Raw genomic sequence first — 13,058 nt, 5'->3', positions numbered from 1 at the left:
TTATTTCGCCTACTATGTTTGGTGCGAGAAGTTTCATTCACCCCTAGATTTTCTGTCAGCTGGGCACAACTCTAGACCGACCGACCGACCACCTGCCGGGAGTTCAGTTGAAGGACGCTGATCTTTTCCAACTCATTTCTGTCAGTGATGTCACCAATTTGTGACGGTGTGTGAAAGTTGTGTGCCTCAACAAACAGAGTGCTCCGTAAGCAGACCACATCCGTGCCTCGGCATCAAGAAACAATCTACGATCGTGTAACGGTTCCAATGGTTTCATTACTACAGCGGTGCGATGTGGAAAATGGACATACAAATTGGTGTGAATTGGCAAATAAGCCAACCGGAGTTTGGTGTTTTTTTTTTGCTTTCATAAAGCTATTTAAGTGGTTTTGCGGGTGAATCATTTGCCACTAAGAAGGGGTTGTTGGCGTAAATAATTGTACATTCAAAGAGGAATATTGTTGCCATTTATGACCTTGGCTGAGGTGTTTGGATGGCGAGTGTAAAGTGAGAAATAAAATTAAACCTCAACCAGGATGCCACCTGGGATCTTTTCTAATAGTGTTATTTATCGATAACACGGTAAATATATGCCATTCCCAGAACGTCTGATAACCAAATCATACAAGCAACCGAAATGGGAACGATTGTGCTCAAAATTCACCTCGATTCCAGGAAAAGATAGAACCGAGCAAACACCGCACACTTATCGACTGCACAATTCGACGAAATCGACCATCGAGGGGATCGGAATCGGGGTGCTTTACCACGGCGATTTATTACCTTCTATCAAAACATAGCCAGCCAGTTGAGTAAACACTTGCCAAACAAACATGCGGAAAACGAACTGCCAACGGTGCTGAAATCGAGGCATTTATTTTAAAAGTACACATTCCCACCCGATTGGTCAGGCGGGGCCGTGGGGCTGGCGGCTCACACACCGATGCGACGACGACGACGACGACGACAATATCGCGGTTTTGCACAACCAAACTATCTTTCGATCGCATGCCGTTGTTGGTGGGTTCGCCTTAGTTTCACCTCATTAAGTCTAAATCAGGGTAGTTATGGTGAAATAAAGTATTTTTTATTTTTTTCAACATATTCCGGATTGAATGAAGAATTATAATTCTATGTTTCTAAGCTTTTTTTAACATCTGTAAAAATGCTTAGATCCTAGCCCCGCCCTTTTGATGCACCTACAAACTGTGTCTGATATTTAAACGTTGACATTTCATGCAAGCACAAGGGCAAATGAAACTTCCTGTTTGTGACTGCTTTATTTCGACTCACTGAGCGGGAGTAAGGAGTTGTACTTCAGAGCTGAGGCCAGTAGGTCGCGTATAACCACGTGCCTCGCTCTGTGTAATACATTTCTCTCCATGCTCTCTCGCAAATGTGCAAAATGACTCTCGATGGGGTCGGGTGGCCAAAAAAGGTTTGATATTTTCGCGGTTACAAGTTTGACTACATCACATAAAATACAATAAAACCGATTTCATTTCACTCTCATTTTTCGTTACATTTACCAAGAAACTGGAGCAGAAAAAATGGCGCGTGCATAGAAATCGACTTACCTTCACAAAAATAACATTCACTTCATTTTTATCGCGACAACATATATGTTTTTATGCACTAATCGCATCTAAATTAAATTATCTAGACATTATCAGGATTTTTGATCCATGCTTTTGAAGACGAGACATTCAATGAACAAGTTGAAGTTACCGTTGTCAGCTATGCAATTCTTCCTTCAGAAAAAAGACTTTTTTTCAATGATTCATTTTGAAAATTTCACAGAATCATCTAAACTAATTTTCTAAGAGATTGTCAGTTGGATTTTTTGATATTTCTTAGAATAACCTGAAACGTCTCGATCCAGTGTAATATCGAAAATAAATTTTTGAAGAAAATCAAATGTCATTTAGTGCATGATACGTTGAGATCTGGTGTTATAGAAATGCATGAAACGTCAAAATTTTGCAATTTTAAAAATAGTCTCTACATTAAGAAACTTAGGTATTTTTTTTTTCGAAATAACAATAGATCTCAACGTTTCAAGAATTTCATGTGTTAGCCGTGGCAACAGGGTAGATTGCATCGAAAACGAACCTCAACCTGAACCTGATTGCTCCAATTTTTTTCGGTCGGTAAAAAATATAACAACTGTGAAGACGAAGATGAAAGCGACAGAAATGTTCTTAGTTGGAAAGCGAATTGCAGCTAATGATCGAAAACACATTGATACCATTCGGATTTTCAGATTTTTTTACCGCTCAATTTTCTCATTTGAACAAACTTGGGCTCGTTTGAAAGTTCTTATTGAGGCATTGATCAAGTTTGAAAATCAAATGGCTGTCACTTGCGGTTTCAAATATAATAGTATAAGTGACGTAACCGACAAAACGCGTTGTTTTGTTACCACTCAATTTTCTAAGAGATGGAGCTACTATTGAATATTGGATCAAGTTCAGAGATCAAATGGCTGTCACTACCGGTTCCGGAGATATAATGGTATAAGTGACGTAACCGACAAAACGCATTGGTTTTACGGCTCTAATTTCTCAGAGATGGCTGAGCCGATTTTAACAAACTTTGACTTTCGTTTGAAAGCTACTATTGAAATTTGAATCAAATTCAAAGTCAAATTGCTGTCACTTCTGGTTTTGGAGATATAATGGTTTAAGTGACGTAACCGACAAAACGCATCGGTTTTACACCTCTAATTTCTCAGAGATGGCTGAGCCGATTTTAACATACTTTGACTTTCGTTTGAAAGCTATTATAAAAAATTGAATCAAGTTTGAAAGTCAAATGGCTGTCGCTTCTGGTTTAGGAAATATAATGTTTTAAGTGACGTAACCGGCAAAACGCATTGTTTTTTTCGGGCTTAATTTTGTCGAAGATGGCTGAACCGATTTTAACAAAAACTAGGCTGGTTTAAAAGCTACTATTGAATTGTGGATCAATTTCGAAGATCAAATGACTGCCACTTGCGGTTTCGAATATAATAGTATAAGTGACGTAACCGATAAAACGCGTTGTTTTTTTATCACTCAAATTTCTTGAACATTGCTGAATCGGTTTTAACAAACTTTGACTCGTTTGAAAGCTACTATTGAATTGTTGATTAAGTTCGAAGATCAAATGGTCTTTTCTGATTCCGAAGATATAATGGTAAAAGTGACGTAATCGACAAAACACGTTTTTTACCGCTCAATTTTCGCAGAGATGACTGAGCCGATTTATACCAACTTAGGCTCGTTTGAAAGCTATTATTGAGTCAATAATCAAGTTCTAAAATCAAAAGGCTGTCACTTCTGATTTCGGAGATGCAATGATATAAGTGACGTAACACCGACAAAACGCATTGTATTTTTACCGCTCAATTTTCTCAGAGATGGGCAAACCGATTTTAACAAATGTCGGCTCGTTTGCTACTATTGAGTCATTGATCAGGTTCGAAAATCAAATTGCTGTCACTGTCGGTTCCTGAGATATTATGGTAAAAGTGACGTAACCGACAAAACACATTCTGTACCGTTTAATTTTTTTTGTGAAGAAGATTGAATTGATTTTAACAAGGTTAGGCATGTTGGAAAGCTAGATTGAAGATCATGTTTGAAAATTAGATGGTTGTGACTTCTGGTTTCGAAAATATAATGGTATAAATGACGTAACCGACAAAACGCATTGTTTTTTTTTTTATTACCGCTCAGTTTTCTCCGAGATAACCAGAATGATTCCAATAATTTTGGCCCGCTTGCAAGTTCTTTTTAAAATATTAATCACGTTCGAATTTCAACTGACTGTTACATGTGCTTCCGGACATATAATGGTATAAGTGACGTAACCGAAAAAACGCCATTTTTTATTTCTCCAAATTGCTCGTAGTTGACTAAACAAAATTTCATATGCTTAGCCTTCTTTGTAAGCTACTATTGAGCCATCGATAAGTTCGAAAATAAAATGGCTGTCACTTCCGGTTCCGAAGATATAATGGTATAAGTGACGTAACCGACTGACTGCACATTTTCCATCGGCATAGTTGATCTCGAAGATGATTCAACGAATTTCAATAAACTTAGGCTTATTTGAAGCTATAATATGGTCATTTATCAAGTTTGGTTTCGGTTTCCGGTTCGGCAGATCGGTAATCTCATATGTGACGTAACCGACAAATCCCGGTGTTTGTTTAGGCGTCAAAATATCTCGGAGATGCTTGAATCGCTTACGAAAGACTCAGACTAGTTTAAAAGCTAATACATTACAGATCTTTTTACGTGACCTTTTACACGGATTCCCGAAGTTATGTGTTTTTTTACGCTGAATTTCGAAGTAACGCGATTTTTTTGTGCGAATTTTCAAAGCTATGCGGTTTTCTTGTTCTATCTTAGAAATGCACGAAGTGTCGAGATCTGGTTTCATCCAGATTTTTTTAAGACCATTCTTTGACACTAAAAAAATATTAAATTTTTTTCAAAAAATATATATTTTTTATCATACACTAGAATTCGATGTTTCATGAATTTTTAGACATTTGGCATCAAAAAAAATTTTTCCTCAGTTTTGAGTTTTTTCTACGCGGATTTCCGACTGTCCCCCGCGTAAAATCAGACCTCAGTGTAATCTCGAAAAACATTTTTCGAAAAGATTCGAAAATGTTTCTAGTGTCAGGGAGTTGACCGACTGAACAACCGAAAAAATCGAAAAAACAAAACTCATCGCATAAAAAACGAGTAATTTTAGAAATCCGCGTAGAAAAAAAACCCGTGACTTCGGAAATCCGCACAAACAAAACCGCCTAAAAAGCCGCTTAAAAACCGCGTTTGAAAAGATTTCAGTGAATTTAAATGGCAAGAAAAAGGTGGATTAATAAAGGTTTTTTTTCTGTGTACTTCAAAATTGGGCAGCTGGCTGCCGAGAATTGATGGTATGCAGCAAAAAACTGCCATGTTTACTATAAAAATTCTACAATGGAATAGTGAACATTCCATCGGTTTCTAACCGACTAAGGAATGCCGTTAGCATTTATTCTCTCTTGATTCTGAACTAGGTTCAGTATTGCATTTCGATTATCATAGTCTGAAATCCATTAGGCAGTAGTGCGCAGGTTACAAATCACATCCAGCTTGATCGAGAGACTCACACACACACACACACACACTTTCACACTCACATGACAAAGCAAACGAAGCTTCTGTCGTGTCGAACCACCGGACAACCGGTTCACATTACGAACTGCCAACAAGCATAACAATTCCATACTTTTATTTCCCACCCGCTTGCTGTTATTTAACCACCACTCGTTTCATCACGAAACGGGTTCAGAACACAACAATCGGAAACAGTTGACTTGATATTAACAGAAGCTAGTCAGTTGTAGTTGAGAATTGGCAGGGTGTGGAAGAGCTGTGCGATATCCGCGTTACACAACGAAAAGAAGAAGAGAAGAAGGAAATGCTTAAACCCTAGAGTGCGAAATGAAGTGGTTAATACTAGTGACGACCGTGATCCTTCTGGGAGGGACAACACCCTGTGATGCCGCCCGGAAGTTGAAGGGGTCCACCGATATCGATACGCTGCGGCATCGATACTTGGAGCTGGAGAACCGTGCCTGGACGATCGTCAATCAGATAGACAAGGTCGACAATCAGAAGGACGAAGATCGCATCCTGCAGCGGAATCTCATTCTCAAGGAACTGATCGATATTTATTCCGGATTTGCCAACGACGATCTGGGGCCGGAAGATACCTACGACGAAGATGATTATTTCATATTGAAACGATTCTACGAGTGGCAACTGCTCGAGCAGGACTTGATCAACGTGCACAAACTGTTCGATGCCCTGCGACAGTACATGAAGAATAAGAATCAACTGCCGGCGGACGATGCCGACCTGGAACTGGCCAGTACGGATCTAGCGGACACGGTTCTGAGTGATCCACACTTCCCGATCAATGCCACGTTGGATCAGATCGATGCGATCATGATCCGCCAGGGATTGTTCTACAAAGCGCAACTGGTAATGAAAATGATGATGATGATTATTTCGAAGCGTATCGAAACAAAGCAAAACAAAAAAATCCTTTTATCGAATTAGCTGCGATGCAGTAGTGCGCACCCTTGTTGTTTGTTGAAGTTTTTAATGAACTTTTTTTTGTACTCTCTCGCAAACAGGAAGCAAAATCCACGATATGCAGCTTCGGATTGTCGGCCCAGCAGGTGCTTTACCAACTATACAATGCGATCTCGATCACAGAGCTGAAGGGCTATTCTATGATGCAGTTTTCGTGGATGCTGTTGAAAGCATACGGAAAAGGTAAGAAACTACGTCCGTTGAGTGTTCAGAAAACAGTGACATTTTCCTCCTTGTGTTGGGTATAAAAACTCAAACGTTGTAGCAATATGCAGATAATTAGCTACAGATTGCAGACTCATTCACAAGTGCGCGCTACACACGTACGATGCTTTACACGACTCGCTACAATCAGATTGATTCGTCGCAAGACAACGATCGTTCCATACTCGATCGGTTCGTGCCGGACCGGAGAAGTGATTCATCCGTCGATCTATCTGCTCGGTTGGGGAGGGGAACCAAGTTACGAGAACACGTACTCAAAGAATGTCCAATGTCATTGCAAACAAAGCAGCGCAGGTATGCAAGGCAGAGTGGAACTCGTAGCGACTTGTGACGAGTAGAAAATTGTTTCCGTTTTCTTCATATGAAATTCCTCATTATCGCCAACAAACGAAGCTGTCAATTTAACGGTCGTTACTCGGGCATACCGGCGACCGAAAGTTCGTTGACAGGTTCGGGCCTCTTCCGTTGGTTATAGTGGGAGCGAGAAAGGTTAAGTACCTTTTCGATCACCGGTCGCTACCAGAAAGATATGAACGTGTTGCGAATCGGAATTTCTAAAACGGGTGGTGTTGAATGAATTTATCAATCGCAACCGGTTGGGCATGCCATTTTTTTCTTCGTAGGAACCTGGAACTATAGAGGAAATTTAGAATAGATTCAAGCATCAGTGAAAGCTAACTTGAAGAACAAGCGATGCAGAAATCAAAATGTAGTTTAGCGATGAATTCGATATTAGAGTCAGGGACTTGTAATGGACACGAATTTTAGTTTAATAACGGAAAGGAATCCATTATTGCAGTCATGATTTAAAAATCATGAAACCAATCATTTTAACTTCTCATGAAATCATGATAATTGTTCATGATTTTATGATTGAAAGGAACCATAAGCGATAAGTTTCTTCCCATGAAAATTATCATTAGAGTGCCAATATTTTTTTGGGTTCCGTTAAGCGGTAATGCTCAAAAGTTTAAGAACTTAAAAAACAACTCTATGAAATGTTTGAGCTAAATCGGATATGGGTAAGGGGTGCCCCGCCCAGCGGTCAAAGTTTGAAAATTTTTGATCTTGAAAAATTACCATGAAATTTCCGAAATCGATTTTTTTTGGTGCCAAAACACTCAGAATTGCATAAAACGTCGAGATTTAGTGTCATCTCGAAAAAATCGATTTTCTGGGAAAAATTAGAGATTTCAATTTTTTCAGTGCCAAATATCGTAGAATTACATGAAACGTCAAGATTTTATGATATCTCGAATTTTTTTTTTATCTTGAACCTGGGACAATTTGAAATCGAAATATTGTTTTTTTTATACCAAATAACTAGAATTGCATGATAAGTTGAAATTTAACGTCATCTCGAAAATTTTTTTTGCATAAAATCGATTTTCTGAGAATTTTCAATTGGGTGCCACATGTCTTCGAATTGGGTGAAACGACCATTTCTTTTGATTCATATTTGAAATCTTTAAATTTCAAAGCCTAACACCTAAATTTTTGTTACGAAATTCGCCATCTTAGTAGAATTACGCCTGAAGTTATACCCATAATTGTTAATTGCACTACGCTTTAATTTCAGAAAAACTGGTCCAAATGGTTCATGATCTGAGAACTTTTAATCGTGGTGTATCATCATAACATAAAAATGCACGGTTTTACCCAAATCATTACTCGTTTTGCTCATTTCTAGAACACGAATTTCGCCCGCGTAGAAAAAATATCATCTCACAAAATTGCCTTATTCCATTTGAGTTTCGTTCACAGAAAAAAAAATCAAAAGTACTATGAAAAAGACATCAGTTGAATCGAAAAATCTGATTTGAAACCATGATCGATATAAAATCAAATTAGAATGCATTGATTTTTCAATGACCAGGACTGCTTATTCAAAAAAAAACCCTGGTATAATTGTAATTTATTGAAAAATGAACTGTAAAGTGACTTTCCATTCTATTACGTGTTCCAAACATGTGCATGAAAATGTATGTAAATACGAAAAATATGTTTTTCCTATGGAAAAGATATTATAAGAAAGAATTTATTGAAAATTTTATTATGAATGGACTTAAAATTTTGAGAATCGTTTTTTTTTTCAGTGTGAGATTCGAGTAGTCGAATTGCGTGCTAACTCGAACAAATTATGGCAGCGTCCTCTCAGATTTTATAGAACATTGTTGGAACATGTAAACGTTCAAAATTTTATTGGTGTATTTTATGAACTTTCAATTTTTAAATTCAATTTTTTCCAGTATAGAATTCGATTAAACGAGTTTCGTGCCAACTCCAACAAATTAAAGGTAGCGTCCTCTCAGATTTTATTGAACATTTTCGGAACACGTTGACTTTCAAATTTCATTCAAATCGAAAATGGTGCTTTTTATTAATGGACTTTACATTTTGAAAATCGATTTTCTTCAGTGTAGGATTCGATTGGATGAGTTTCGTGCCAAATCGAACAAATGATGGGAGTATTCTCAAAGATTAATTGATAATTTATTGATAATTTTCCGAACACGTACTTTCAAATTTCATAAAAATCTAACATTGTTTTTTATGAACGGACTTTAAATTTTGAAAATTGATTTTTTTTTCAGTAAAAGATTCGATTAGATGAGACTAAAATAATTTCATTCAAATCGAAAATGGTGTTTTTTATGAAAGGACCTAAAATTTTGACTGTCGTTTTTTTTGTTAGTGTAAGATTCGATTGGACGTGACTTTCCAAATTCATTCAAATCTAAAAAATGTGTTTTGGGGAGTGACTGGAACGGACTTTCAATTTTGAAAATTGATTTTTTTTTTCAGTAAAAGATTCGATTAGACGAGACTAAAATTACATTCAAATCGAAAATGGTGTTTTTTTTATGAAAGGAATTAAAATTTTGACAGTCTTTTGTTTTTTGTTAGTGTGAGATTCGATTGGACGTGACTTTCCAATTTCATTCAAATCGAAAAATGGTGTTTTTAGGAATACTTTTAATTTTAAAAATCGATTCTTTTTTCAGTGTAGGATTCGATTAGACGACTTTCAAATTTCGTTCAAATAAAAAATGGTGCTTTTTTATGAATGGATTTTAATTTTTTTTCGATTTTTTCAGTGTAGGATTCGATTGGAGAGACATCCGAATTTCATTCAAATCGAAAATGTTTTTTTCATGAAAGGACTTTGAATTTTGAAACACGTTTTTTAACTGTGCAGGATTCGATGAGACGAGACTTTTTCAAATTTCAGATTTCATTTGCAATTCGATTTTTTCAAATTTTATTTGCCAGTTCAAATCAAAAATGGTGTTTTTGTGAATTTTAAATCTTGAAAATCATTTTTTTCAGTGTAGGATTCGATTAGACGAGACTTTTTCAAATTTCAGATTTCATTTGCAATTCGACTTTTTCAAATTTTATTTGCCAGTTCAAATCGAAAACGGTGTTTTTGTGAATGTTGAAAACCGAGTTTATTTTTTCACTGTAGGATTCGATTAGACGAGAGTTTCATTTCAAATTTCATTTGCCATTTGAAATTTCATTCAAATCGAAAATAGTGTTTTTATGAATTTTAAATTTTAAAAATCGATTTTTTCAGTGTAGGATTCGATTAGACGAAACTTTTTCAAATTCTTTTTGCCATTTCATATTGAAAATGGTGTTTTTATTAATGGACTTTAAATTTTGAAAACCGATTTTTTCAGTGTAGGATTCGATTAAACAAAACTTTCATATCAAATTTCATTCCAATCAAAAATTGTATTTTTATGAATGGACTTAAATTTCAAAAAGCTACGTTTTCAGTGTAGGATTCGATAAGACGAGACTCTTTCAAATTCGATTTGCCATTTCAAATTGAAAATGGTGTTTTAATTAATGGACTTGAAAATCGATTTTTTTTCAGTGTAGGATTCGATTAGACGAGACTTTTTCAAATTTCATTCAAATCAAAAATAGTTGGTCTTTAAATATTGAAAATCGATTTTTTACAGTGTAGGATTCGATTGAACGTGAATTGGACTTAAAATTTTGAAAGCCGATTTTTTTTCAGTGTAGGATTCGATTAGACGACTTTCAAATTTAATTGAAATCAAAAATGATGTTTTAATTTTAAAAATCGTTTTTTTTTCAATGCAGAGATTCAATTAGACGAGACTTTCAAATTTCATTAAAATTAAAAAAAAATGTATTTTTCTTATTATTGGACTTCAAAATTTGAAATTCGATTTTTTCACAGCGTAGGATTCGATAAAATCGAAAAAATTGTGTTTTTTATGAACGGACTTTAAATTTTAAAAATCGATTTTGTAGTTTTTTCAGTATAGGATTCGATTAGACGAAATATTCAAATTTCATTCAAATCAAAAATGATGTTTTTATGAATGGACTTAATATTTTGAAATCGATGTTTTGTTCATTGTAGGATTCGATTAGACGGAACTTTCAAATGTCACTTGCTAGTTCAAATCAAACATGATGGTGTTTTTATGAATTTTAAAATCGATTTTTTCCTTGCAGAACTCGATTAGACGAGACATTTTCAAATTTCAAATTTCATTTGCAATTTCAAATCGAAAATGGTGTTTTTTTAATGAATGGACTTTGAATTTTGAAAACCGAAATTTTTATTTCAGTGTAGGATTCGCGATTAGACGAGACTTTCATTTCAAATTTCATTTGCCAGTGAAAATTTTAAATGAAAGTCTAGAAAGTGACGATAGACTTGCGATGCTGGGTGTGTCGTCTTTGGTTGGACGAGTTTCCATAGAGATAGGACTATAATTGAATGCTATGGCGGCCAAGTAAAGCGAAGTATGCTTGGTTCTTCTATTCAACTAGGCTGTCTCTTCATGTGTTTTCATATGCAGGGTAATTTGATTGGCAAAACAATTTTCCCTGTTAGGAGACTAGCTGCGGGTTCGAGTCCCGTTTATGTACAGACATTTTCGCGATTTTCATTGCATTCACAAATCTTTTTTTATCTGTTTTCAAATTTAAAAGTAGTCATTTTATTAAATTGATCTGACTGTCTTTTGAAAAGGGTCCAACTTTTTTAATGTACTTTTTTTTAATAGTTATAGTCGAAAAATGACAAATCTTACAAAAAACTGTTGTACTAATGATGTTCACAAAATTAGTCATGTTTTGGAATGCAAAAACTTAAAATAATAATAATCTATTCCTACACTGCGAAAAGTCGATCTTAAAAATTTAAAGTAAAAAAACAAACATCACAAACTTTCATTTGAATGAAATTTTATCCCAAGATGGGTGATTATGTTTCCTAGTAACCGTTCATACATTGAATTAAGGGAAAAAAGGATTAAATTCAAAAATTGGTTTTTGTTTATTGTAAACTGTTGTTTTTTCAATGTAGGACTCGATTATAAATTTTTTAAATATTTTTTTATACGAAAACTAATTTTGCCAACATTACTCGTACTACACTTTTTTCTAGGATTTGTCGTTTTTCGACTACAACTATTTAAAAAAAAGTTTTTTTTTCAGGATTCGATAAGTAATTTTTTTCAATATTTTAATTCAAAAATTCGACAAATTTTGTGAACATCACTAGTACAACACCTTTTTGCACGATTTGTCATTTTTCGACTAGAAGAACAAAATTGATAAAATATAAGTTTTGCCCTTTTCAAAAGGTCTATCTAAATTCAATTTTGGAAAAACAAAGTATTCAAAGTATTTTGTTGTACAGTCTTTATGTCCAGAAGTTTTCATTCAAATTTGCCAGAGTGCTGCCAACTTCAAAAATCCTGCACTTGACAAAATTCGAGTTTAAAAATATAAAATCGATTTACCAAAAAAAACACCGTTTTCGACTTGAATGAAATTTTGTCTCAAGATAACAACTATGTTCCCTTCTAACCGTCCATATATTTCACAATGAGCATTTCTGAAAAAAAAGTTCTTGTTCATTGATACTTTTTGCAAAAAGCGGGCCACTAACGAAACAGTATTCTGTGAAATCTATTCACAAATTGAGTTTTATAATGAATTCTTGGATGATTACGACTTTCAGGTTTCAATTAAAAATACACTGGAAAATAAATCCAGTTTTGATACGAAAAAGTTTTTGTTAGAAAATCTTTTTTTTTTCTCTAAAAGTTCTCACTTTGCAACGTATCTGTCGTAATCTTGGTGGGAGCTGAGTCATAATGTGCGCATCTTTTAAACCTTCTGATGGTAGTCACGTAGTCCTACGTCAAAAGTGTTCAATAGATACGAGAAAAAAAAGAGTAGTAGCAGAACCGAATGCTAATTCTATTCAGTTGTAGTTTTGAGTAGAATCTAGAATCAGTGATCAGAGTAGTAGAACTGGCTACTGCTAACACGGTGACGATTCTTCATTTTTCTCATGAAATCATCGGTACCTTTTGACCTCTTCTTAGTTTCGAAGAGTTTACACTTAACTGGAGTCCACTGCCCCTCTATTGCGTGAAGTTCTGGACAGTTTGGTGGATTGATTGTTTTTTTTTTGTACATATTTGACACGTCTCGTACCGTATACCATTCCAGGGTGGATTTTGCATAGTGGCAAGAGGCCAAATCAAGCCAAAAAACAGAGCTTGGAGAGTAGTGCCTTCTGATAAATGGTAGCGATATTTTTTCTCGCACACATCCGTATTGGTAGAGGAGGCAGAAGAAGCGAAACTTTTACATTTTAGACCACAACTACATACGGCTTGCCAAATC

At 35.3% G+C, this 13,058-nt stretch overlaps 2 protein-coding genes across 15 annotated transcripts in view; one reads left to right on the top strand and one right to left on the bottom strand.

Moving 5' to 3' along the window:
* Window positions 1-13,058, bottom strand: part of LOC131426542 (E3 ubiquitin-protein ligase Ubr3) — a 97,160-nt gene that overhangs the window by 33,893 nt on the left and 50,209 nt on the right. The gene's annotated exons all lie outside the window — the stretch shown is intronic.
* Window positions 1-13,058, top strand: part of LOC131426543 (uncharacterized) — a 32,247-nt gene that overhangs the window by 17,034 nt on the left and 2,155 nt on the right. The window contains exons 2-3 of one of the 5 annotated variants that reach the window (XM_058589371.1): window positions 5,381-6,026; window positions 6,182-6,323. In XM_058589371.1, coding sequence (XP_058445354.1) covers window positions 5,484-6,026; window positions 6,182-6,323 — 685 coding nt within the window. In that variant the 5' untranslated portion in view covers window positions 5,381-5,483. Of the gene's footprint in view, window positions 1-5,331; window positions 6,027-6,181; window positions 6,324-13,058 lie in introns of all 5 variants that reach the window. The other 4 variants (XM_058589369.1, XM_058589370.1, XM_058589368.1 and 1 more) reach the window with 4 other exon arrangements.

The sequence above is a fragment of the Malaya genurostris genome, chromosome 1 (assembly GCF_030247185.1).
Source record: "Malaya genurostris strain Urasoe2022 chromosome 1, Malgen_1.1, whole genome shotgun sequence".
NCBI lineage: Eukaryota > Metazoa > Arthropoda > Insecta > Diptera > Culicidae > Malaya > Malaya genurostris.
The sequence above is the reverse complement of the archived record's forward strand: the minus strand, read 5'-3'. Positions and strand labels throughout refer to the sequence as shown.